The sequence below is a fragment of the Hippoglossus stenolepis genome, chromosome 24 (assembly GCF_022539355.2).
Source record: "Hippoglossus stenolepis isolate QCI-W04-F060 chromosome 24, HSTE1.2, whole genome shotgun sequence".
In the NCBI taxonomy this organism is placed as follows: Eukaryota; Metazoa; Chordata; class Actinopteri; order Pleuronectiformes; family Pleuronectidae; genus Hippoglossus; species Hippoglossus stenolepis.
In genome coordinates, this window is record NC_061506.1 from 107,654 (window position 1) to 134,569 (window position 26,916).

A 26,916-nucleotide genomic window follows, 5' to 3' on the forward strand; every position below is an offset into this window, starting at 1 on the left:
CAGACTTTAAAAAGATTTAACGACTCTTCTCTTAAATAATAGAAACAATTATTAACCACAAATCAGGGTTAGGGTTAGGGTGACCCTAACATGTGAGGGTATTGAGTACACAGTGTACTATAAGTATTCTATCAGGTTTCACTTGAGCTGCTTTTAACAGAACATACAGCTTGATGATTAATGATTTGAACTAGTTTTAATGTTTCGGGTCAGGGTTGATTATGATTCCATTTATTTTAATGATTTCTAAAATTTGTAATGATTTTAACGATTCTGTTTTTGTGATTAACATGAAACTGAAACAAAGTGAATCAAAGATTCTGTTCTAACACTGATGTAAGTAAAAAAAAAATTGTTTACAAGTAAATATGTGGAAAATAAAATTACGTTACCTAAACACCAACAATGTAGTACACTGTGTACTGAATACCCTCACATGTAGTACACTGTGTACTGAATACCCTCAGCTAAATGAAATGTAATGTAAACATCAACAATAAAAAATAAAATAAACATAAATACATTAAATAGACATTAAAAAATAAGAACTAAATGAAATATTTGTATTATTTGTTATTTAAAAGTCTGATTCAGTTGTGTTAAAAAGTTTCTTAAGATAAATTCTGTTCTCTTAATAAACAGGGTTCTAATGTCTGAGCGCCCTCCTGTGGTGACATTCAGCAAGTACATCTCACAGTGTGAGTGTTATTTCAGGGGTTAGCCCTTTTTAATATAAAATTATAACTTTACAACATTTTCTCTGAGCTATATTGTCATTAAGTTTTCTGGTCAAATTATTTATTGTGATTTAATTATTGTAAATTACAACTTTTACTCTCCACATCGGATGTTATAAAATAATTTGTGTGTGTGTGTGTGCGCCCTGCAGCATTGTGTGTGTCTTTGTGTGTCTCTGTCAGGAGGAGCTCATCATGTGATCATGTGACTCTGAGCTCAGTTCAAACTCAGACTTTTCATCAGATCGTCGTGACGAGCCTCACAAACACGGTCAGTTGATTTTCTTTAATCTCATTTTCTAACTTATTAGTTTTAACTTAATTACTTGAGTTCCATAGTTTTACAGTGAATCACAACACTGTAAAACCTTCTCTTTATCTGTCTTTATTTATTATGTCTTCTCGTTAGATTTTATTAGTTTTTCTTTTTAGTTATTGTCAAATAAACTTATTGATCAAATTAATCTGATAAAACAGAAGAAAACTCTGCCATCAGTTTGTCTTTTATTTTGAAGGTGTAAATCATAGATTAAAGGTTAGTTAAAATCTTCAGGGCGTGGTGACGAACTGCGACTCACGAGCAACCGGCAACTTCACAACTTCTATGATGTTTTAGAGGAAAAGTGTAAAATGTTCATCTTTCATCTTTTTTAACTTTTTTATTCTTTTATTCCCTCAAATGAACCAAATCTCCCACAGAAAATATCTGGTAAAAAAGTGTTTTAATTTAACAGATATCAATAAAAGTTAAATTAGTTGTTTCAATTTAAAACTTCACTTCAGTAAATTTCACTTTTTCGAAAAAACAGAACTGTTTATTTTTCAGCAACATTTCAGTTTCTCTCTTATAAAGTTTCTGTCGTCGCTAACAAAGTTTTGTCCAAAAACTGTCCAATATTTCCAACAATGCACTTGATAGTCACCTAATCTGTCCGTCATCAGCTGGATGCTATGACATCATCTTTGTGACATCATATTAACATAATATAATTCCTTGACTTTTTCTTCACAGGTATTCAAATATTTTTCTTTGTAACTACAAACTTATAAATGTATTTATTCTACCAACTTGTTCTTTAAATGTTTTTCTCTTCATTTAGCTTCATCTTAAATGAACTATAAGGGGCCGACAGTGGAACCCTGTGGAACTCCATCATTATTAATCATGTTATAATTAACAGTGTTGTCATGGTGATCAGCTGATATTGATCCTGTGAGTGACTTGTTCAGTTTTTCATCATTTCAGCATCATGGAGCGAAAACTGGATCTTTCTCGTCTGTCGGACGAAGAAGCAAAACACGTCTGGGAGGTGATTCAACGAGATTTTAACCTTCGGAAAAAAGAGGAGGTGCGACTGGGGTAAGTTCCTGTATTGATCAGTTTATCGATCAGAGCTGATTTCCTCTGGTGGAGCTCGGAGTGAAAGACGTTGTTGTTCAGTCGATCACGGCTCAGTCACACGGAGCAGAGAAAACAGGAAGCTCACAAAGACTCCTCTGTTTCCACTGAGGACTCCAGCTCCCATCAGCCCCGGGGGCAGACACACACACACACACACACACACACACACACACACACATTAAATGGTCAACATTAGTTTCCTGTGATCACTGATGATCAATACAGACCTGATCAATAAACAACAGGCTTCACTGTGAGTCCTCTGTAACATCTGATCATCGCCATGACAACCACATTGACACTGATGATGTCAGAGTCTGACATTTTTTATTTTAATGTCATTCACTGATTCACCAGCGTCACACGTTTGAACCCCAACATCATGCGACCACGGCCCGCCCCACCCGATCAGATTGAGCACCACCCATTCGATCAGATTTAACCCCGCCTCCTATCAGATTTAACCCTACCCCCCTCCTCTGAGGTTTGTCTGTAAAACGCATACAACCTTATTTAAATTTAAATCTAATTAATTTTACATAATTGATCCGGTTATTGATGGTTTGCTTGTTTTGCAGCGACTTGAAGACTCAAATTGAGAAGGAGGACACGAAGCGAGAGTTGTTGGGTTCTCAGAGTCAACTGTCGGACTCTATGTGTATTCGTTGTCTTCAACCGTTCAAGTTCCTGGTCAACAGTAAACGTCAGTGTCTCGACTGTCGCATGTACACGTGCAAATCCTGCAGCCGCTACAACAAGAAGGAGCACGGCTGGGTGTGTGATAACTGCCGCATGACCAGGTGAGACTCCACCCACACTGTCTAGTTAGACCCCACCCACACAAGCAGGTCAGACTCCACCCACATGGTCTGGTGTTGTGTGTACAGGGTGTTGAAGATCGGCACTGTGGGTTGGTACCATGACAACGTCAGAAACCGATTCAAACGCTTCGGCAGCGCCAAGGTCATGAGGTCGTTGTACAAGAGGCTGAACGGGGACGGTGAGTCATCATGACAACGTCATTACAATTATTACACCTTCACCTGTCCATCATTCATCTGTCTCACTTGTCCATGGTGTTTGATCAGTGTGGCGTCTCCTCAGGTGGTCGTGATGATGACACACAGAGTATGCCGGACGTCCGTAACTGTGAGTTCACAATAAAACGGCTGATTGTGTTATTTGTCTCAGTCCCTAAGATTCTGTCTCCGTCTCTGCAGACATGGGCAACGTTAACGAGGACGACCACGGCGAGTCCGAGGCTCAGCGCTACAAAGTGGTACGAATTTCAAAATATAAAGAATGTTATCATGACGAGACGACGCAGATTTAACTTCCTGTTTTTATTGTCAGATGAGGAAGAGTAAACGTCTGCTGTCAGTTCATCCGCTTGACTTTGACTCCGAGGAATATTTTCCTCATTCACGACGAACATCTGTGCAGGTCTGTCACACACCCGAACACGACACACACCCGAACACGTCACACACCCGAACACGACACACACCCGAACACGTCACACACCCGAACACGACACACACCCGAACACGTCACACACCCGAACACGACACACCCGAACACGCCACACACCCGAACACGCCACACACCAACACGCCACACACCAACACGTCACACCGAACACGTCACACACCAAAACGACACACACCCGAACACGCCACACACCCGAACACGCCACACACCCGAAAACGACACACCCAACACGCCACACACCCGAACACGCCACACACCAAAACGACACAACAACACGCCACCCGAACACGACACACACCCCGAACACGCCACACACCCGAACACGCACACACCGAAACGACACACACCCGAACACGTCACACACCGAACACGTCACACACACCCGAACACGTCACACACACCCGAACACGCCACACACACCGAACACGCCACACACCCGAACACGACACACACCCGAACACGCACACACCCAACACGACACACACACCCGAACACGACACACCGAACACGACACACACCAACACGCCACACACCCAACACGCTCACACACGAACACGCCACACACCAACACGTCACACACCCGAACACGTCACACACCAACACGACACACACACCGAACACGACACACACCCGAACACGTCACACACCCGAACACGCCACACACCAACACGTCACACACCCGAACACGTCACACACCCGAACACGACACACACCCGAACACGACACACACCCGAACACGACACACACCTGAACACAACACACACTTGAACACGACACCCAAACACACACCTTGTGACACTTCCTGTTGTGATCACATGACTCACTTCCTCAGCAGATGCAGGAAGATCGATTTTACAGGAATGACGCTGACTATGAGACGTACAATCACCGTGGCAACCGCAGGAAGAGTCTGGATCGGTACGCCATGAGGCCCGGTCAGTACTTCACAGTATAAAAAGTAATACACTACTACAGTACCACAGAGAACAAGAGAGTACTACAAATTAATTATGTACTATAGAGCAAGTATTATATTATTATTATTAATAATCCCAATAATAAGTATGAAGTATTTGTGTTATTATAGGTATAATATGTATTTTTAATATAATTTTTCATTTAATTTAGATTTAAAATTTATTTTGATTCATTTTATTTTTCATTAAATGTCACATTTTAATCTTTGTGTTAATATTTATAATAATAATTTATAATAATAAAATAATACATCTGTTTCATGTATTTTTTATACATGGATATTTACCTGTATATATTTACTGTGTGTGATCAGAGGACAATGCGGAGAGCAGGATGGTGCGGACTCGTTCACTGTCTAAGATCAGCTCGTCGGTTGCTAGGCAACAGTACGTTGATACCTCCGATGAGGATGAGTACCCGAGGTACCCCCCCCCCATGTACCAGCAGCCCCCCCACCGCCGCAAGAACAGCAGAGCGTCGTCTCAGGAGACCCTGGGACAAGCCCCGCCTGTAAGAACATACGACCAAGTCGCGATCAAATCTAACGTCACATCAAAATAAAAACTTCTCACTGTGAAAACTGAAAATGTGTTTCTGTTGCCAGGGAAACAGTTTGTTTGTGATGAAGAGTAGAAACATGACAGTTTGTCTTTTTCGATGTCGCAGATAAACGAGCTGAGCAAACGCATGTCGGCCATCGAGAGTCTGTTAAGTCGTCTGGAGGAGAAGATGACGCCCGGCGACGAGGTGACGTCGGCTTCAACACCGATTAATAAATATCATCAAAATTCAAATCTATTCTTTACATCACGTCTCCATTTGTCTTCGTCAGGCGCCCACTCCGTCCGCTCAGAACGAGGAGGACAAGCTGCGCAGGAAGTTGAACGAGTTGGCGGGAAACCTGAGCGATAAGGGCTTGTCATCGGACGACGAGAAGAAGCCCTTCCCTCTGGGTAAAGGTGCAGCCGGCGCCCGCGGCGCTGCCGTGACTCTGGGTTCCCTGAAGGTCAAAGAACTGAGCTCGTCCAGTGACGAGGTCCCGACCGAGGCTCAGAAGGTAGGTCAGAGGTCAGAGGTCACGACAGCTGTTACCTGTTTGACACAAAATAACATTCACTCCGAAGCTGCGAGGGTTTTATTTCTTCTCTGCTTATTATGAAGTTTTGTAAAAGTATAACTACATCTTTATGTATAGATTATAGTCACAATATTTAAATTGCTATATTTATAAACTTGTTGTTTGTACTATATACATTTATATTGATATAAATCACTACATCGACGTATCGTTAAATTCCTAAGACGGTTGAAGGGTTAGACATATTTAGTTACTTAAGGTTAGATAGTTCATGTTAGTTATGGTTCGTTAATGTTAGCTAAGGTTAGTTAGTTAGTTAGTTGGGTTAGGGTTAGTTAATGTTCGTTAATGATAGTTAGTTAGGGTTAGTTGGTTAATTAGTTTGTTAGTTAGTTAGTAGGTAAGTGAGTGTCCGTTAGTTTGTTAGTTATTAAGGGTTAGTTAGTTTGTTAGTTGGTGTGTTAGTTGGGGTTGGTTAGCTAGTTAGGTAGTTAGTTTCAGATGTGGATTCTTCATTTTAATGTCAATCATGGGGGGTTAGGGGTTAGGGGGTTAGTTAGTGTGTTGGTTGGTTACTGAGTAAGTTAGGGTTAACCGCTGCATGACTCCTCCACTAACAAGCTGCTTCCTGCCACTTAACTTTTAATGTGAAGGTGAAGCAGACTGGGTTAGGGTTAGGGTTAGGGGGTTCTGGATCAGCCTGGACGACAACTAAGCGAAGTGAAATGGAGTAAACGATAGACAGACCCTCGTCTACATGGTCATATCGTGGTCCAGGCCAGTGGCTGCTTCAGGATCCGATGTTGTTTTCTAGCTGCTAACATCTGTCCCTCTACATGGCTTTCAGAGATCAACTGCCGCCGCCCTCTGTGACCTCACCACTGAGGTCCTGAGAACCATTAATGCCACAGAAAACGCAATGGTCGAGTACGGCCTCTCAGAGCCGACCGACAGATCTCACTTAGTAGGGACTGATGTAAAGCAAGCAGATGATGCTTTCAGGGAACTTGAGGAAAATGTAAGATTCAAACATGAACTGCACGCCTCGTTTCCCCCTAACGTCTCTGTCTGAAGGTCAAACTAAGCCCCGCCCCCTGCCTCGTCTGATGCATGACAACTACGTGTGGATGGCTTCAATGTCCTGGCTGCTGTGTGTCCGTCTATCAAACAACACATCCGAGTATCTGACACAACATACTGAACATTCATGAATACACTAAGAATATTTGGGTCTATTTATTATTATAAAAATATTATATAGTTCTAATAGTATAACACTAATAATAAGAAATGTTACATATGATTATGTGAAAACTACGTGTGGTTTTCTGGAATTGAAACAGTTTGTACATCAGTATGTTGTAAAACGATTCTCAGTCCTGTCACCATCATTATCACAGGTGTGTTAACATGTTAGCGCCCTCTCTGGTGACTCAGGAGTGTTTGTCCTCTTACCTGCGCAGGTGTACATCACCACTGGTCAGTCATACGAACTGGAGACAAAACTTCGGAAACTGGAGCAGAGCGCCAAAAATCATTTTGGAGGGACGACGGACTCTGAGCTGTCGGATCTGGAGGACGTGGTGGCGCTCACAGCCGCCAGAGTCCAGAGCGCAGAGAGCGAGGTGGGTCCAGAGTCACACCTGCAGCAGAGCGTCAAATTATAAATAATAACATAATATATATCATTATGATAATTATCAGGGTTTATATATAAATAATAAACTGAAACTACTCATTTATATTATATATATCATTTTACAGTGTACATGATTCTAAATGAAACTTAATCTTATAACTATTAATATATATTTTTATTGTATTGTTTTTATTGTTTATTTATGTCAGGTTTCTGATATCGAGAGTAAAATCGCGGCTCTGAGCGCCGCAGGTTCCAAGAAGAAGGTACGATATTTATATTAATTTTTTTATTACTAACAGAAGATAACTTTCCTTTCTTTTTATTGATACAAAGAAAATGTAACAATATTGATATATAACTATGAGGTTTTAACTTGGAATTATGAAAACGTCGATCCTCATGAGATTTTAATCTTGAATCATAATTAGAATGAGTTCTGAAGTTATAGATTAATAATTTAAATAAATTGTTAAATATTTTGTATAATAATTTAAATTAATGTTACATATTTTTATAATAATTTAAATGATGTTAAATATTTTTACAGACTCCAGGATCTCATCAGAGGAAGAAATCCACTCAGGATCTGTCCAGTAAGAAATCCTTTGGTTTAGTTTAATGATTATTGATTAAAATAAGTTCACAGCTGGTTTCATGACAGAATTATTTGATATGAAATGTTCTGAGCAAAGTTCTGTTAAAACGTTCTGTTCTATGTTGAAACTTCAGCATCATTCATTAAATTTACAAAAAATATATTAACGCATAAAACGTCAATGTTTTCATAAACTTTTCTTTTTTCTGACAGAAACTAACGGAGCACAGTGGAGATCAAACAACGTTTACTGAACCAGAGAACACCAGAACCTGAGAACACCAGAACCAGAGAACACCAGAACCAGAGAACACCAGAACCAGAGAACACCAGAACCAGAGAACCTTAAAACCTAAACACCCTAAAACAAGAGAACCCTAAATCTAGAGCCAGAGAACCACGAAACAGAAAAACCAGAGAACCAGGGAATCTGAGAATAAGTGAACCTGAGAAGCACGACCCTGAGAACCTGAAAAACTAAAGAGCACTAATAAGAGAACTAGTTAAAACAGACGTTTTGTTTTACAGTGTACAAGTCAAGGAGACTACTGTGACCCACATGGGTCATTTAAAATGTAAACATCTTTTCTGGAGCTTTCAATCATCTGACAGGGCGGAGCTTCATCAAGTCTAAACAGAATATAACGTTTAAAAAATGTATAACAATTGCAAAAGTAAAAATGTTATGTATCAATATTATTTTATCCTCAAACTAACCCTAACAAACGGACACATTTCAGTTTATATATTAATTCTATGCAGTTAAATATATGTTTGATTACTTATGTGTCAATAAATTACAAAATAAAATAATAAAATACAAACCCACGTCCTTAAAACTATAGAGTAAAACATTTGTTACATATATGAAATTAAAAACGTACTGAGATAAAGAAACAAATATTTAAAAAATAAAAACGTTTTAAAGAATAAATTCATCATTTATTCTTTCACAGGCCTGAAAATATATTTAGAAAAAGTTCATAAAATAAGATAATAGATGTTAAAACCATATAAAAAAATCAAAATACATTCACAGATTAATCAGCTGGTGAAAAACGTTTTAAGTTTTTCACCAAGTTACATGAATAAATAATACATTTAAAGACAATGATATAAAAACAATACTTAAACAGCTTAAATAAATCAATATTATCAATCTGTTTGTGGAAAAGTCGAGAAGTCAAATTTATTGAATGATGTCAAATCAATGTCAGTAAAAACTAATTAATAACGGTTTTCTCTCGTTTCCATTTGTTGAATAAATTACTGAACCATCACCAGCTGGATATTATTGATCAGTATAAGAACATTTAAACGTTTAGTTTCTCTTATTGATTTCAGATTGTTGACCTCAATGTTCTGATCAATAAACTATGAACCTCTTTGTGATGTATTGATCCTTTATTTCACACACGTTTTACAGATTTTATTTGTAAATAGATACAATGTGTTTTTTACCTGAATATAAGAAAGTAAATAACTGTAATTAATTTTATAATAAAAAGTACTTAACATTGTATTTCATTTGAATCTTATGAAACTGGATTTATAAAATATTAAACTCAAATTAAACAATAAAATTCATAAACAATTTGAACTCAAATATAACGGACTGGAAACAAGTACCCGCCTTCAAAATAAAACAGTGTTAATGTGTTTCACATTTTTGTTTCCGCAGTAAAAACATCAAACTCTGACACTTGAACAGTGTTTGAAGGTTGACAGGAATATTTCATTTAATCGTATAAACACTGGAGAATAAAACTTTATCTGCGTTAATTAAAGGTCACAGCAGTGGACACACTTCCTCCAATCAGGAGCTGACCAGAGTACATGCATTATATTTTAAAGTATTTATTATTGTGTAATATATTATGTTATTACTGTCTATAGGTTTTATATAATTATTCATCTACATTTACTGTGAACACAATGTATGAAATATGTATACATATAAATATATATTTTTAATAATGAATAAATATATGGATATAATTAATATTTATTTATTATAATAAAAAATATATATTGTGATTATTAGTTACATTGTCATTTAAACGTATTCATAATATTAACAACATAAATACCTGAAAGTTACCTTTTTAACAAATCAGTATTTTAACTCAAAATAATATTTTGAATGTTCTTTCTTTTAATGTGAAAAACTGGACATCCTGTCAGTATGTAAACATGTGAACCTCCGCCCCTTCACAATAAACGCCTCGTCCCGTCTCTCCTGATGAGTGTCGGGATGGTCCCGGTCCCGGTCCAGCTCCCGGTGCTGGAGGACGAGTCTGCCTGTTCTTCTGACTCGGTCTAACGGAGCTTCACGGCTGAAGCGGCGGGTTTTACCGGCGCTGTGAGGACCAGACTCCTGTGACGGTACCGACGCTCGCTGTTTCCCTCCCGGTTCTCCGGTACTGAGCTAACGTTAGTAGCCGGAGAGCTAACCGGTGAGCTAACCGGAGAGCTAACGTTAGCGGCTAACGATCAACGGCCGCAGCGTGACGTCACACAAACAACAACCGACCCGGCTCCGAAGACCCAGTCCGTGGTTCCGGTTCAACCTCCGAGGATCATCCCGTGAAATCTCCTGGACAGAGAGACCCGGGTTTTCAGATTTACCTCAGAGTCCCAGGAGTAAAGTCCCGGTTCTGGATCATGTCTGGGGACCGTGGGAGCTGAGGTCCGGACCGGAAGTGTCTGCAGCATCTGAATGAGTCAAGTCTTAGATCAGGTGCTTAGCCTCAGTGGTTCAACCTCAGGGGACATGATGGGGACTCAGGGTCCCGGCAGGAAGAGGATCCCGAACAGGGACAAGATGACGGCTGAGGATGACGCGCTGAACCAGATCGCACGAGAGGTGAGCCTGCTGTCACTGCTGTGATCGATGTGGTATTGATTTGATATCAGTGATGATCATCGGTCAGATCAGGATGAGGCTGGACTCACCTGTCAGGGGCCCGGGGCCCCAGCTCCCCCCCTGATCACTAGAGGGCGCTGTGAGCTCCACGCAGACTGATGCTCTGTGTCCCTTCATGATGAACCACAGTTTCATTCGTGATCTCCTCTGTGGCGACACAAACACAGTTTCATCATCATCACACGTGTGTCCCGTGGTGTGTTAGCGTGTTGTGTTTGTCACATGCACACTTGTGTTCTGGTCCATAAAGTTTTGAGCGTCCACACAGACGCTGTTGTGATCGTACACATTTATCTGACGATTCATTTATTCAGATCTACACGTAAATCTAACGACTTCTTTAATGATTAATATCATTCCACCTGGTTTACTGCTCATCTGTTCTTACTGAATAACTAACTAACTAACTGACTAAATAACTAAGTTACCACTACCTGTAAAATAACTTCATAAAATAAATCTAAGATTTAGATTTAAGAGAAAAAATTATACAAGTTAATTAACAATAAATTGTCATTTCATAACAAAGCAACATCAATAACAGTAATAATAATAATAATAATCCTGTACGATTATTATAAATAAGAAATATTGTTTAGTTTGCTTTCTTTTTATAGTTCTGTTGTTAAAGGCTATTTTTTAATTTTCTGTTGATATAGTTTTTCCTTTATTGTAGTATTAATGTTTTGAATAGAAGGTTTCTGTGTGTAACATTGTTGTTAATGAGACAAACATTGTGTGTTTGTGTTTCGACCTACATACTGACACTGGAATGTGTGTGGGGGGGGTCTCCTCCTCTTCCTCTGTCACTGATGATGCAGGTGATTTATTCTGAAGTGACAAACAGGATGTGATGAAATAATAATTAAAGGATCTGATCTGGAATCAGTTTGTCTAAACTCGTTAAACTGGTTCAGTCACTTTCATGTCGAAGTAAACAATGTCTGCTCCGCTGCCATGGCAACCAACGTCTAACCATAACTCGTGTGTTTATTGTTATTAGATATTTATCTTGTTATTGACACAGCTGATTTATTTTCACTAATAATTGATAGAAATATTGAGACTGGTGTGTGTGAGCTGCATCTTTAAATCTGAGACTTAACGTCTGCTCCGATCATCTGGATCATTTTCAACGAACTAAACAGAAGTCGTATCTGTACGTGAGGAACAATCTACAATGAAGACAATAAAGAGCCTTTATTTTGAATATATAATATATACATTATTTCGAAAGTTTATACTACTCGACTCTTTGTTTTATATTTGTATCAGTTTGTCAATTATTTTGTAGTATTCCAAAATATTTATATACATTTTGATATTTTTAATTTGTGTGTATTTTCTAATAAGTTAAAAACATTTATAAAACATTATTCATCAAATTATGTTTTTGCTGCTTTTTATTTTCAGCTTTTTGAATATGTGTATTTTATTTCATGTTTTATGTGTCGTCACCTCCGAAGAAAAGTTTTGTAGATTTGAAGTTCAGCTCAGGTGTGTCCTCAGCAGGGTGTGTCTTCTGTTGCCATGGAGATGAAGGGCGTGTCTCCTGGTATGAAGACATGTGGACGGTCCACATTCCAGAGGTGAACAGAGAGACGCCCCCTGCTGGAGGACGCTCACACTGAACTCACCTCAGAAAATAATTACTGATTAGTCAGTGTAACATTTACATTTTTATATTTTTACAAAAAAATCCAAACATTATCTGTTTTTATGTATTTTAACATTTTTCTTTAATCGATAAATCTTGATATTAGTTATTAAGTTTTTCCCTTTGTTAAATATTTTATTTTAAATATACGTGCATTTTCATTCCATATACATCTCAATACTATAACTATAGATTTTTTACTTTATAAAATATTTCTTACTGTTAAAGTTATTAAATCAATTTTGTTTGTTGACATTTTGTTAATTTTAATAGTATTTTATTTGAATTAAATTTGTTTTCTGAGGCTTTAAAATAAATTACCATCGTTAATTATTAAATACAAATTATTAAATGACTATTGATTATTTTCTGACTTTTATTGGGGATGGGGGGTGACCTGATGTGATCCATGACGTCATGAGTTAGTGGATTAAGTTTGATCAGTTTTATTGATCAACGCTGCAGCTTTATGGGACGTTTTAGTCTTTTTACATCGTGTTTTTCTCTGTTTATTGATCGTTTTATTTCCATATGTGGATATTGATCTGTTATAGGTAAATATTACAGTTACTGAATTTTACTAAAAGGTCTTTGACATGTTTTCATGTTGAGCTACAACTATATCTCAATCGATTATGTAATATAAATGTAATATATTTATAATCATAATTCATAAATATATATATATATGTCCTGTGTGTAAACTGTGTTAATATGTGAATATTAATCTGAAACTTCTGATTTAAATGAGTCAAAACTGATTCATATTAGAATCAATAGTTTGTGTTATCAATGATTAATAATAGTTCATCTATAAAGTAACAGCAGTGATCAATGATGAGATGAAACATGTGGAACTGATGTTTGATGATCATTGATTATTGATTAACGGTGCTGATGTGTGTGTGTGTTAATCAGGCGGAGGCGCGGCTGGCGGCGAAGCGAGCGGCGAGAGCTGAGGCCCGAGAGATCAGGATGAAGGAGCTGGAGCGACAACAGAAGGAGGTCAGGAGACTTTTATTCTGAAATGTGTAGCTGTTGTCATAACAACACGTCCTGATCAGCTGCATATTGGCAACAACAACAATAATAATATCAATGCATTAATATGAGGTTGTATCAGACGTGTGTGTGTGTGTGTGTCGTCACGTGGTGATGATTAAATAAAGTTTGGACAGTGGAGGGGGAGGGTTCAGGGTCAAAGGTCAGAAACAGCTGACGGTCAGTCTGCAGCTCGTCACTCATGTCGGAGTTCAGTCTGGTGAGTAACTTTATTTTAACTCAATCCAACAACAGGCGGTTTTAAATAAAGTAGAAATGTTATGACATTTTTAATGAAATGTTATATTTGAACTGTAAACATTCAATTTGTTATATTGAAAAACCTTCTCTTAATTTATTATTAATCTTTACTTCACTGTTAAAACCATTAAGTTAAAACACAAGAAAATATTTGTATCACTTACACTGTAAAAAATAACGATTTATTAACAATAATCTTTTATTTCATGTTTATGTGCCACATCATTGAACAAATCAAGTAAATGTTTAATTTTTGTTAAATTATACGTTTCTAATAGTGATTTAGGGGAAACTGTTCATCACATATGTAATGTGTGTAACATGTGTGTAATGTGTTTTCCGTGTGTGTGCGTGTATTATGAGTGTGTTACCCTCAGTTGACAGATTAATAGATATGATAATCTGTTATTGATCTGACATTGATCGGTGTTGCTTTGACGATGAACGTAGCGTCCATCTTTATTAACACGCCCCCTCCTGTCTCCTCCTCTGACCTCTCTCTCTCCTGTCGTTCGACCTGTAGCTCTTCCACACTCATAAGGTAACAAACTAACTCCTCCCTCACTGTGAACACACGGGTGGGGTTTACACACTGAGCCTGGTGCAGTAAACTCCACCCGCCAGGCCCTGCAGCCTCGTTAAAACAAACACTTGTTGAAGTTTTCTTCTCCTTCCGTCACTTAAATGTTTCCTGTTTTCACCCCCCCTCTCCCTGCAGAAGTATTATGGTCTGGATAATAAGTGGGGTCACATTGAACAGTGGATGGTACGAACACGTCACATGATTCACGTCACATGATTCATGAAAACCTTGACTCCTAAAATTCAAGTTTGTCACATTTTTATTGGACAAACGTTAGTTACAATAAGTAATATGTAACTAATTAATACTATATAGTAATAATGTAACTAATAATACGTAATATGTAACCAATGATAAATCATAAAAAAAAAATGCTCATATTCACAAATCACAATTTGTTTCATAGATCTTAAAGGTTCAGTCTGTAGAATGTAGTCTCATGGTAAAGTCTCATGTTGCAGCTGAATAACCCCCCCCCCCCCTTCCAAACATGAAAGAGAACCTGGCAGCTTCAGTTGTCATAGAAACTCAAAAGGTTTAGTTTGTCCAGTCTGGGCTACTGTAAAAAACATGGCTGCCTCCGTAGGGGGGTTTAGGGTTAGAGTATTTATTATTATTTATATATAAAGTATTTTAATATAAAGTATGAAAACATTCTTGGGTAAAGAAAAGAACAATTTGTACAATTTAGATGAAACACTAATGAAAACATCACAATGATTATTTTATATTCAGTTTCTAACATTAGATCCTTTAACAAGCAGCAACATCCAACAGTAAATAAAGCTCAGATGTGAGGATCCCATTTGTTTTCATGAGCAGTGACGGCAGTTTGTTGTTGTTGTTGTTGTTTTGCATGTGCACGTGCACGTGCTCAGACGGATTAACAGCCTGTTTAATCCTTGTCTGACACATTTTATCACTTTATTTATCACACGTTTATCACTACATTTATTTTACATCTGATTCATTTGTTTCTTGCAGTTTATTTTCTTTTCTATTTAGAATTTCCTTAGTTGGGTTTGTTTCATGATTTGATATTTTATTACGTTTTAATATTGTTTATATGAATGTTTACCAGACTCCATCGTTTGGATTATTTGTTGACAGTTGTGTGAGAAAAAAAAAACCTGTATGTTCTCCCTCTCTCCTCCTCGTCGTCATCGTCGTCCTCCTCCTCCTCGTCCTCTGACATCTCGTTTTTCTTCTCACTGTTTTTTTCAGGAGGACAGTGAACGTTACTCTCGTCTCTCTCGGAGAAACACTTCGGTCTGTACCTGTCTCCTCTTCTTCCTCCTCTTCTTCCTCTCTCTCTCCCCTGTCTCTCTGTTACCTGATGAAACCTGGTCAGTGACATCACAGTGACATCACAGTGGGGCGTGGTCAGTCACACGGTGACAGTTTGCGATGTTTGTGTTTCAGGTGTCGGACGATGAGGAGAAAATGTCCGTCTGCAGCCGAGGAAGTTGCAGGGTGAGTCACATGATCCTGAACGACAGCAACAAACACACAACACAAAACACAAAACAACAAAATCACCTGAATCGTATGAAGAAATATACGCACAAATCCACTTCCGGTCTTTATAGAAAAATTGCAAATATAACTAGGGCTACGTTGTAGCACTAACGGGCCAGAGCACAGGCATTTCGAAGCCTGTTGCGGTTAGTGGAGAGAGCGATCTGATGTAGCGTGAGCAATTTTGTGTCAATTGGACAATGTTACAACAACTTAATTATCACACTGATCGGTAGGTGGCGCTATGACCCTGAACTAATATTAATATATGGATGTGTTCAGGTCAGGATTGTGATCATAGGTCAGTAGTTCGGAGCCGGTTGGATAATGCAGAGTGTATTCACAAATTACTTCCTGTTTCATGGCGAATCAGTAGGTGGCGCTATGACACTGAGGAAATATTGACACATGGAGCTGTTCAGGCTTGGTCTCTGATCATGAGACAGCAGTTTGGCGGTGATAGGACAATGCACAGTGGAGTTATGACAACATCGTGTCCTTTGGCGAAGGATGAACCTTCGCCGCACCTCAATGTTTACACGGTTTGAGGAAATGTCACAATTCTGACCATGGTCCAATGACTTGACTGAACTCACTTGAGCTGTTTATTGTAAAGCAGCAAGGAGCAGTGCATCAAGGTATAAAACATGTCACTTCCTGTAAAATAGCATGCTGAATGAAAGTTGCGTAGCATAGCGTGGCAAGCGTGAAATAGCCATGTCACGTGGCATAGCGTGGCATGGCGTGGCAAGCGTAAAGTAGCGTAGCGCCATGTCACGTAGCATGGCGTGAAATAGCGTGGCGTGGCATGGCGTGGGCAGCGTGGCGTAGCGAAGCGTGAAGTAGCGTGGCGTCAAAATAGCGTGCCGTGGCATGGCGCGGCGTAAGCAGCGTGGCGTAAAGTACCGTGCCGTGCAACAGCGTGGGTAGCGTAGCGAAAGGTAAAGTAGCGTCACGTCCGCGTCCGCGTAGCGTAAAGTGGCGCAGCGTAGCGTGGCGTAGCGAAGGTAAAATAGCATGCGTCGCGTAAAGTACCGTGGCATGCATAGCGCGGCGTAACGCAACGTAAGGTAACGTAACGAAAGGTAAAGTAACGTCACGTCCGCGTGAAATGCGTCCGTCCGCGTCGCGTAAAGTCGCATAGCAGGCGTAAAGTAGCGTAGCGTAGCGAAAGGTAAAGTAATGTCACGTCAAGTACCGTAGCGTCACGTAAAGTACCGTAGCATAAAGTCACGCAGCAAGCAGCGAAGCGTAAAGTAACGCCATGTCACGTAGCATAGCGTCCGGTAATGCAGCGCAAATAGCATAGCGCAGCGTGGGCAGCGTAGCGTAGCGAGCGTGGCGTAGCGAAGTAAAGTAGCATAAGTACCGTGCCGCAACACAGCGCAGCGCAGCGTAAAGTACCGTGCCGCAGCGTAAGGTAACGAAGGTAAAGTAGCGTCCACGTAACGTAAAGTCACGCAGCGTAGCGTGGGTAGCGTGGCGTAGCGAAGGCAAAGTAGCGTCACGTCACGTGAAAGTAACGTAGCGTAAAGTCACATAGCATAGCGTAAAGTACCGTACCGCAACGTAAGGTAAAGTCACGTCACGTCACGTAACGTAAAGTCACGCAACGCAACGTAACGTAGCAAGTAACGAAGGTAAAAATGCGCTCCGTCGTAAAGTACAATCAGCATAGCATAGCATAGCGTAGCGAAAGGTAAAGTAGCGTCAAGTAAAGTACCGTAGCATCGCGTAGCATAGCGCCAGCAGCGTAGCGTAAAGTAACGTCACGTAAAGTACCGTAACGTAAAGTACCGTAAAGTACCGTAACGTAAAGTCACGTAACGCAACGTAACGCCATGTCACGTAAGGTAACGTCACGTAAAGTACCGTAACGTGACGTAGCGTAACGTAAAGTGACGTAACGTAACTACAAAAGTAGCTAAAAGTACAAAAGTAACTAAAAGTACTAAAGTAACTAAAATAACTAAAAGTACAAAAGTAACTAAAAGTACAAAAGTAACTAAAACTCAAAAGTAACTAAAAAGTAACTAAAAGTAACTAAAAGTACAAAAGTAACTAAAAGTACAAAAGTAACTAGAATGAAGTAACTAAAGAAAAGTACAAAAGTAACTAAAAGTACAAAAGTAACTAAAAGTACAAAAGTAACTAAAAGTACAAAAGTAACTAAAAGTATAAAGTACAAAAGTAACTAAAAGTACAAAAGTAACTAAAAAGTAACTAAAAGTACAAAAGTAACTAAGGGTTAGGGTTAGGGGGGTTAGGGTTACAGATTCAGCTGTTGTCTGATTGTTTCTTGATCCATGTTATGGTTTAAACTTTAATCCATTAATCCTTCCTCCTCTTCCTCCTCTTCATCCTTCTCCTCACCCCCTTCCTCCTTTTCCTCCTCACCCTCCTATTCCTCCTCTTCCTCCTCACACTCCTCACCCCCTCTTCCTCCTCTTCCTCCTCCACCTCCTCACCCCCTCTTCCTCCTCTTCCTCCTCCCTCACACTCCTCACCCCTCTTCCTCCTCTCATCCTTCCTCCCCACCCCCTTCCTCCTCTTCCTCCTCACACTCCTCACCCCGTCTTCCTCCTCTTCCTCCTCTTACTCCTCTCTCATCCTTTCCTTCCTCCTCTCTTATCTTTCCTCCTCACCCCACTCTTCCTCCTCTTCCTCCTCACCCCCTCTTCCTCCTCTCTCATCCTTCCTCCTCTTCCTCCCTCTCTCATCCTTCCTCCTCTTACTCCTCTTTCTCCTCTCTCATCCTTCCTCCTCTTCCTCCTCTCTTATCTTTCCTCCTCACCCCCTCTTCCTCCTCTCTCATCCTTCCTCCTCTTCCTCCTCTTTCTCCTCTCTTATCTTTCCTCCTCACCTCCCTCTTCCTCCTCCCAGCCATCGGAGCACAGCATGTTTCTTGGCTCCGCCTCTCGAGCCTCATCCAGGACGAGTTCAGCTCGGGCGAGTCCAGTGGTGAGTTCTGTCTGTCTGTGTCCCCTCTGTCCGTCCTAATAAAGTTTACCGAGTTTGAATCTGTCAACAGTGTCTCCATGGTAACATGATTCATGTTGTCACAGGTGGAGGAGAAACCGGACAGAGACTTCCTGGACAAAGTTTGTTGGTTTCAAACTCACATTGAAAACAAATAAAATACGAAAACATCAGTTGATTATGGAAGAAAATATTTTGTTGTGTTTCTCTTCATGAATTTAGTCATTAATTCAAACCTGAATGAGTTGGTTGAAAGACTCGTGATGAAGACGTTGCTCCTCCTCTTCCTCTCAGGGTTCCAGGACGGCTTTGACTCTGTCGGCTTCCACGCTCGCGTCTCTGGGCGGAGCTTCATCTCGAAGAGGAAGCTGTGACACATCGTTCTCTGTGGAGACGGAAGCGTCCATCAGAGAAATCAAGGTGCTCCATAATAACAATTATTACTCTAACTCAAATAAATGTATTTTTGTATAATGACAAAACAGTGGAGCCAGGCTAACCCAGTACTGATCCCTGTGGAACTCCACAAATGATTATAACAACATAAAAAAATCACTGACAGTATAATAAAATATACATAATAATATAGATTATCTAACATCAGGACTCTCTGGCGGAGGCCGAGGAGCGTTACCGCAGAGCGATGGTTTCTAACGCGCAGCTTCACAACGAGAAGTCGTCTCTGATGTATCAGGTGGAGACTCTGAGGGAGGAGCTCAGCGACATGGAGGAGCAGCTGTGGGAGGCTCGACGACACTGTGGCGACACCAAAAAGGTCAGAGGTCACACGTCACCTTCAAAATAAAATAACTGTCTTAAATTCTATTGTTTTATGTTTGTTGTTGTTTGTGTGTGTTTTGTTAACACTGTGTGTGTGTTTGTGTTTTGAAGGAGTTGGAACGTGAGCATCAGTCTCACAGTTTCCTTCAGTTCCAGTTTAAAGAGATGAAAGAAACTTTGAGACAAACTGAAGAAATGTTGACGGTCAGTCTCACACACACACACACACACACACACACACACACACACACACACACACACACACCAAAGTAAATGACTCAAACTCTTCACCTTCAAACAGTCTTTTAAAAGTGGGTCCAAAAAAAGGACAAAAGTGAGGACGGCCAAAATGTCCTCACAGAGATATCTGTACAAGTACACACACTCACCTGCGCGCTCTCTCTCTCGCTCTCTCTCTCTCTGTTTGTTTATTTGTGTGTTAACCCCCCCAACCCCGGGTAAACAGGAAGTGTCGGCGCTGCGTTTGCAGAGCAACAGTTACTGTCAGGAAGTTTCTGACCTGCAGGAAGTTCTGCAGTGGAAACAGAAGAAGATCGCGGTACTTCATCACTTTTCTAACATTCTAATATTTACACTTATTTCCTTCACTAACTCCTCGTTTACTTCTTTACTTCCCTCCCATCCTTCCTTCCTTCCTTCTTCACCTCTTTCCTCCCTCCCTCGTTCAGGCGTTAGAGCGAGAGAGAGAAATCTCCGACATCGTTCGAATTGAACGAGATCGACTCAGAGACGAAGCGACGCAGCTGCGAGATTTACTAAAGGTATTCAGAGGAGGACACCCCCCCACCTGAGTGATGTCATCGTCACCTGAACATTAATCAGTTAATTTAGGAAGAAGTGACAGGATTAAGTCATATTTGTTCTCTGGATTGATTGATCGATTGATTGATTGATTGATTGATCGATTGATTGATTCTCTCTCAAACAGAAACACGGTGTTGTGGTCTCGTCTGAAATCTCCACCAATGGGGAGACGGGCCAGACTGAGGCTGATGTCACCACTGACTCTGGCTTCCTATTGGCTCAGGACTGGTGTCATGGCAGCAGAGAGAGCATGCTGGGTAAGAATCAGGAAACGGGAGGTCGTCAGTAATATTTGATGAAAACAAATCAAACGTTTGATTAAACTCTTGAATGAATCTGTGATAAAATCATGTCACTTTAACTTCTGATGATTTTTAATCGACCTGATCAGGTTCCGATGTTTTTTACGTCTGATCGTCGTCATCTCTGTCTCCTGAAGTCGGTTTGATTCCCGACATCTTCACTCTTTAATTTAACATCTTCGTTAATTTAACGCATAAACTCGTCCTTAGTCTTCCTCATCATCTTTCAGGGAACAGTGGAGCGCGGTGCCCAGCAGAGGGCAGCAAATTCCAGCAGGACGACATGAAAAAGAGCTGGAAGATTTTGAAACGATCGCAGTCGCTGGACTTTCTGAGCGATGAACAAACTGAACGTCACACTTCACACGAGGGAGTGAAAAAACAAGTAGACGAAAAGAAAGAAGGAACCAAACAAATGAAAACAGGATCTTCAGTTGCTCATTTGAACAATCACGACATTAAACCGGAGTTTCCCTCCTCACCTCAGGGTGTCCTCGTGACAGAAAACAAACGCTCCTTCAAACACAGAGGGACAGATCATAGAGGAACTCGATCATTAGCGTCTCAGCCGGAACGTAACAAAAAACGTGACGAGCTGGTTTCACTTGTTCGCAGAACTTCAACCAAACAAGTCGTTGAGGCAAGACTCGTTTCACGTCGAGCTGCAAACAAGAGGTCGAATCTGACGAGGAAACAAACGCATGCGATTCAACACAAACAAAAACACGTCAAAGGAAAGGTAATGTCTGATTTTACACAAACGTGCTTGTCTGCTGTCGAGAGCCGAGACAAAGATGTCAAAACAAAGAGTGAAGAACAAAGTTCAGGAGAAGATAAGAGAAAGAACATGATCAGGAGAGAAAACATATTCATCAACACGTCATCTGAGATCCATGAAGTTGATTTGTCTGAAAATGAAATGATTGAAGCAACAGATAAAGTTTGTCGTCTGTCGAAGAACTCAGGAGGAACCAAAAGAGGAGAGAACGTCTGTGAGAAGGAGTTCAGTTGTTCTGGAACTGACGTGAAATCGTGTGAAACAACAGAAGAAGAAACAAGTGGAGAACGACAGAATTCACAGGAGAAACCAGAAAAGAAGATTCACGAAGAAGAAGAAGAAGAAGAGAGAGACGTTTCCTCTGAACATCACAAACATCAGCAAACAGAAACGTTGTCGACGGATCTGATATGTTTAGAACAAACTCTTCATCGTCTGATCAGAGAGTTCATTCAGAATCACAGTTTCCTGTCTGAGATCTCAGGATCTTTACAAAATTCAACACAGGAAGAAGAAGAAGTTCAACCTTCATCAGCATTAAAACTCCCTTCAGTCTCAGCAGCGACGCACAAACTAACTCACCACGAATCGTTTAACGTTTCACATCAGAGCAGATCAGAGGTCACATGGACGTCGTCTCCGGAGGAAACGTGTGACGATCAACGTGACGGCGACGCACAGATGGCGAGCTGCTGCTTTGAGTTTGTTTTTGTCGAGTCTCACTTTGCTGAACCTGAGGAGACCAGATCTGCTGAGTCACCTCAGAGATCAGAAGTCACGACTGAAACTGACGGACAGACGGAGGTCGTCTCTAAACGTCACAGCTGCTGCATTAAGGACGTAAAACTGAGAAGAACGTTATCGTCAAACTGTCACGTGGATCAAAGCTCAAAGATCAGACGCATCATCGAGACGACAGCGGATCAAATCAAGACCATCCTGGTCACAGAGTTCACGACGACCAGTTTCCGAGAAGGAAGAATCGATGAGGATCAACAGGTCGAAGCGTCGCCACAGTCAAGCCCCGACCACTTGGACGAGACAATGGAAGGCGGGGAGACGTTGGCGGATGGCGTGGAAAGCTGCGAGGAGGCAGATGAGGAGTCAGTGACACAACAACATGGACCAATGACGGAGGTCGTTATTGAGAATGTGGAAGTCGTTGTTGTGGCGAGCGGCGTGAAAAACAAAAAACAGGAAACTGACTGTACGATTTCATAGATTCGCCAAAATAAAACCTGTTGTTTTGTGTAAAGTTATTTAAAACATTTAAACATCAGTAAAACTTTCAGAAATAATAAAAAGTTTAATCTTCATCTGAATTTATTTATTGTTTGTGATTTAATGAATCATTTTAATTTCTGTTTATGTATCTCAACGTTATTTTATTAATAAGAATTTGAATTGCATATAAAATTATTTCATGAAATACTTTAATCAAGTGATTTAGATGAAGACAGAAAATATTTGTGTCTTGTCCAGTAAAAATATTTAAAGATCAAAAGGAACAAAGTTTAAAAATCCATTAAAGTTTTATATAAATCAGGAAGTGATGACATCACAGTTTCCTGCAGCAGCGAAGAAAATGAGCAGGAAGATGATGATGATGAAAATAATGATGAAGATCATGATGAAGAGAAGCTTTCACCTCATTAAACTGGTTTAAAAAGACCTGGAGTCAAACTGTTACATTTAGAGTTTTCTTCACTTTGACTTCGTGCGACATTAAATTTGTTCAGATCTTCACATTCTCATTTAATTTAGTTTTTTTAATTTAAATATAGAATCTAAAATTACTTTTTAAAGTTTTAATCTGCTCGTCACAATAACGCTCATGTCATACCAGGAGCCGCCACCAGGTGTTGCAGGTACTGTACGTAAACTGTTGATTATTTTAACGCCGGATTCATTTATTAATCTTAATAATTCATTTGTTCAACGTTTTCTAACGTGTTTTTGTTTCCGACATTTTAACGTGGTGTTTTTATTCTATTACAGAAGTTCGGCTGAAGAAAGTGTTTGAAGAGAGAGAGAGTTTACAGGATCAGGTGAGACGACGCACGACATTAACGCTACGTCTACACAAGATGCAACATGAACAGTAGGGGGCAGTGTATACCGTGAAAAACGTCTGATGACAGATCAACAACTTTTTTTAAATCGTCATTGAAACCATCAAGAACTACAAGTCTGAGGTGTTACGTTAATGTACGACGTAAAATGTTGGACAACGTCATCAGTCGACTGAGCAGGAAATACTGAGACCAGTTTAATCTGAGCTCTGAGGTTAGCGCCCTCTAGAGGAATCCTACAGTTACACTCGTGGTAGCTGCTTTAAAATCTGTGACCTAAGAAAACAACATTTTTAATTATCGTTCGATTTTTTAAATATAATTAATGAATGAATGTTATTTTGTGTTTGTGCAGGTGAGACTGTTAAAGACTCAACTGGATCAGAGACAGAAGAAGGGGAGCGACGGAATCGAGAACCCAGAGGACGAGACTCTGGAGAACGGGATGGACTCTCATCTTCTGGACCTGCAGAGTCAGTCCTCTTCCTCTTCATCCTCCTCTTCTTCATCTTCATCATCTTCTCTCATCTCCTGGATGTTTGTTTTTCAGGAGACGCTAACAGACAAATAAGTGACCTCAAGTTCAAACTGGTGAAGACGGAACAGGAAGTCACCGCTCTGGAACAAAACGTACAAGCTCACGTTTATAACTTCAAAACTGAAACATTGCCTGCGTATAAAAAATACATTTTAGTTTCAGTTCTACTGAATCTTCTTGATTTTAACCCTAACCCCCCCTCCCTTCTTTTTTAAAGTTAAAATCAATAGTTTGAGTCGCACAAAGTTTTTATCTGTAACAGATCACAACAGATTTATAAGTTTCTTTTCTTCACCTGCTCAGATAATCCGTCTGGAGGGTCAGGTGACTCGCTACAAGTCGGCGTCGGAGAACGCCGAGAAGACCGAAGACGAGCTGAAGGTGGAGAAGAGAAAACTGCAGAGAGAGGAAAGTATTTTACTTTTCATCTTTATGTTTCCAAATATATCTTCGATTAGATCGGATTCTTTTTCTTCTAAACAGACGATGTATTGCTTAGTTTTAACTTGTTAATATTTGTTTCTCCGTCTCGTCTTTAGTTTGACGTTTGTCGTGCTGCTCAGTTTGGGAACTGTTGGTTTCTCTGTAATTCTAAAGTTTGAGATCGTGTATGTTATGAATGTGTTCATCTTTGTTCTTCTTCGTCTCCTGCAGCTCCGCTCGGCTCTGGACCGCGTTGATGAGCTGGAGGCGAGTAACGCCCACCTCTCCAAACGCCTGGAGAAGATGAAGGCCAACCGCAACGCCCTGCTGGCCCAGCAGTGACGCCCCCTGCTGACAGAACTGTTGGTGCCATGTTTTCATCTCCATCATGACAAAGACATATCTAGACGTTTGTGGCAGCGCTTCATTTCCTCTGCATGCAGCACCAGGCGGGTGGAGTTAACAGAGATCTGAGGAGAACTATTCTGACGTGGGAACACAGGAGATCAAGCAATCAATCTCTGTGACTCCTTTGTCATGAATGCAGACCACACCCACGTGTGTGGGCGGAGTTTACCAGTCAGAAAAACTGTCGATGTTTCCATGACAACAGGACATTTGCTGAAGACGATCATGTGACGAAGTCGACAGAGATCGTTTGATCTGAGTAATAATCATAATAATAATAATGATAACTCTTTTTGTTTGGCACTTTATCTAAATGTGACAAAGTGATTCACAAAGTCCATCACAAATAATGAATAAAATGTTTTATTTATTTAATTTAATTCAGTTTAACTTTAAACTGCAAATCTTAACATTTAGGTCAAGACCTTAAAATTATAAAGAAACCAACACAAAGCAGCTCTGACGACAGAGAGAAACAAATCTTTAACTGTCACAGGCAGCAGAGTCAAATCTGTCCCATTTAATAAACTACATGAAATAAAGTTACAATAAAAGTCAGATAAAAGGAATAAAGGTTAAAACAACACATTAAAATACTTTCCTGTAAAAAGAAGTTTTGAGCAGTGATTTAAAAACAATAGTGAGTTCCAGAGCCTTGATTCTGTCGTCCAGGTAACGGAGGGGCTGTGGTCACGTGTGTGTGTGAAGTGGGCGGAGACTCATCAGATCATGGTCATGTGTCATTGTTTGTTATCAATAAACCTTATTGATCCTGTAAAATACTGATTGTTGGTGATGAAGAATGAGGAGCGGATGTTTATAGACAAATAAAGTTGAAGGAAATATTCTGAAATAAAACGTATTTTCTGAATGTACGCAGTGCAGCTGTGGGCGGAGCTTCATGTTTGATCTGATGTTTGTTGCCTGTTTAAATTTTTCAGTTTGAAACAAATTAAATGAAACTAAATCAAGGTCTGTTTGTTTATTTTCTTAAAAACAATTAAAAGCTGCTTTGACGACAAATCATAAAACAAATTATTTTAACGATGAAAAGATTCTGTGACAAAATAATCTGATTCAATTAAAATATTTTTTTATTTTAACTACATCAAACACAAAAACAATGTTTTATCTTACTTTACATTTATACATTAATATAAGTATATGATAATTACTGAATGTGTCTTCTTACAAATGAAGAATTAGTTTATTAAATTATATTTAATTATTGATCAGTGGATGATTGATAATTCTTATAAATACATGGTTGTAGTTTTAGAGTGTGCCAGCAGGTGGAGCTGTGGTTTCATATGAAACACCTGATTAACTTTATTTACAATTTATTAACATGTTTCGTTGACACTATTATAGTATCAGTAGTATGGTAGTATTAGTGTAGCAGTACAGCAGTAGTATCAGTATTAATACTGTAGTTTTACAGTGGTTGGGTTCTTTGTCTCGCTCTGATGTCTCGTCTCCTCCCTCCTCGCTCTCTGGACTGAGAGGAACCGACCCTGCGGCTCCACGCGCTGCCCTTAAATCGCTGGAAACTGTAGGAAGTGACGGGAACGAGCGCACGTGTGCACGAGACTAAAACTTAGTCTGGTGCTTCTTCAAAAACTAAACTTTACTCTTAGTCTTAGTTTTGATACTTGGAAACGCATTCGACACATGAGGACAGAACCCGTCACAAACCAGAGTTCATCAGAGGGTCGACGGCCTCACCCTACAGGAGTGCCGCCATTGTTGTGTGACGTCACACAACTGCTGCTCCGTTTCCCAGAGTTCACAAGTTCGAGGTCCGAGTTGTCTGGAGCGCAGCATCAGTGACTTGTGTCACGTTCACAAACTTTGATAAGTTGATTCAACTAAAAAGTTTGAAGATTTAACTTTTTGAAAATG

The 26,916-nt window shown here is 39.9% G+C and overlaps 2 protein-coding genes across 13 annotated transcripts; both read left to right on the forward strand.

Moving 5' to 3' along the window:
• The first annotated feature begins 829 nt into the window (after positions 1 to 829).
• mlpha (melanophilin a) lies at positions 830 to 9,310 on the forward strand. Of its 2 annotated transcripts, none has more exons than XM_047339069.1 (15): positions 830 to 1,008; positions 1,984 to 2,097; positions 2,718 to 2,939; positions 3,027 to 3,139; positions 3,244 to 3,288; positions 3,360 to 3,418; positions 3,493 to 3,582; positions 4,466 to 4,565; positions 4,922 to 5,118; positions 5,275 to 5,355; positions 5,441 to 5,665; positions 7,150 to 7,311; positions 7,535 to 7,591; positions 7,876 to 7,921; positions 8,137 to 9,310. In XM_047339069.1, exons 2-15 carry the CDS (start codon positions 1,988 to 1,990, stop codon positions 8,175 to 8,177), a joined length of 1,548 nt encoding a protein of 515 aa, XP_047195025.1. In that variant the 5' UTR covers positions 830 to 1,008; positions 1,984 to 1,987; the 3' UTR covers positions 8,178 to 9,310. The 2 variants fall into 2 exon arrangements, with proteins under 2 accessions (XP_047195025.1, XP_035006012.2); XM_035150121.2 differs by having other exon boundaries at positions 832 to 1,008; positions 4,463 to 4,565.
• Positions 9,311 to 10,127: 817 nt separating this feature from the next.
• Positions 10,128 to 25,985, forward strand: lrrfip1b (leucine rich repeat (in FLII) interacting protein 1b). Of its 11 annotated transcripts, XM_047339059.1 has the most exons (19): positions 10,128 to 10,789; positions 13,425 to 13,511; positions 14,332 to 14,349; positions 14,527 to 14,574; positions 15,616 to 15,660; positions 15,814 to 15,864; positions 18,793 to 18,870; positions 18,975 to 19,010; positions 19,183 to 19,308; positions 19,493 to 19,663; positions 19,780 to 19,872; positions 20,135 to 20,227; positions 20,358 to 20,450; positions 20,618 to 20,750; positions 23,572 to 23,621; positions 24,001 to 24,118; positions 24,196 to 24,275; positions 24,487 to 24,591; positions 24,838 to 25,985. In XM_047339059.1, the coding sequence occupies exons 1-19, from the start codon at positions 10,643 to 10,645 to the stop codon at positions 24,946 to 24,948; spliced, it is 1,683 nt and encodes a 560-aa protein (XP_047195015.1). In that variant the 5' UTR covers positions 10,128 to 10,642; the 3' UTR covers positions 24,949 to 25,985. The 11 variants fall into 11 exon arrangements, with proteins under 11 accessions (XP_047195015.1, XP_047195007.1, XP_047195009.1 ...); XM_047339051.1 differs by lacking the exons at positions 23,572 to 23,621; positions 24,001 to 24,118; positions 24,196 to 24,275; positions 24,487 to 24,591; positions 24,838 to 25,985 and adding an exon at positions 21,026 to 23,410; XM_047339053.1 differs by lacking the exons at positions 14,527 to 14,574; positions 23,572 to 23,621; positions 24,001 to 24,118; ... (1 more) ...; positions 24,487 to 24,591; positions 24,838 to 25,985 and adding an exon at positions 21,026 to 23,410.
• The last annotated feature ends 931 nt before the right edge of the window (positions 25,986 to 26,916 follow it).

What these genes read in the sequence shown, in the direction of transcription:
- mlpha (XM_035150121.2), top strand. Translation starts at nt 1,988, where the DNA reads ATGGAGCGAAAACTGGATCTTTCTCGTCTGTCGGACGAAGAAGCAAAA. An exon ending in TATGCCGGACGTCCGTAACT is followed by an intron (nt 3,289 to 3,359) that starts GTGAGTTCACAA and finishes CCGTCTCTGCAG; the next exon opens with ACATGGGCAACGTTAACGAG. An exon ending in ATCCACTCAGGATCTGTCCA is followed by an intron (nt 7,922 to 8,136) that starts GTAAGAAATCCT and finishes TTTTTCTGACAG; the next exon opens with AAACTAACGGAGCACAGTGG.
- lrrfip1b (XM_047339051.1), top strand. Translation starts at nt 10,643, where the DNA reads ATGAGTCAAGTCTTAGATCAGGTGCTTAGCCTCAGTGGTTCAACCTCA. An exon ending in GTCACATTGAACAGTGGATG is followed by an intron (nt 14,575 to 15,615) that starts GTACGAACACGT and finishes TGTTTTTTTCAG; the next exon opens with GAGGACAGTGAACGTTACTC. An exon ending in CAGCAGAGAGAGCATGCTGG is followed by an intron (nt 20,751 to 21,025) that starts GTAAGAATCAGG and finishes ATCATCTTTCAG; the next exon opens with GGAACAGTGGAGCGCGGTGC.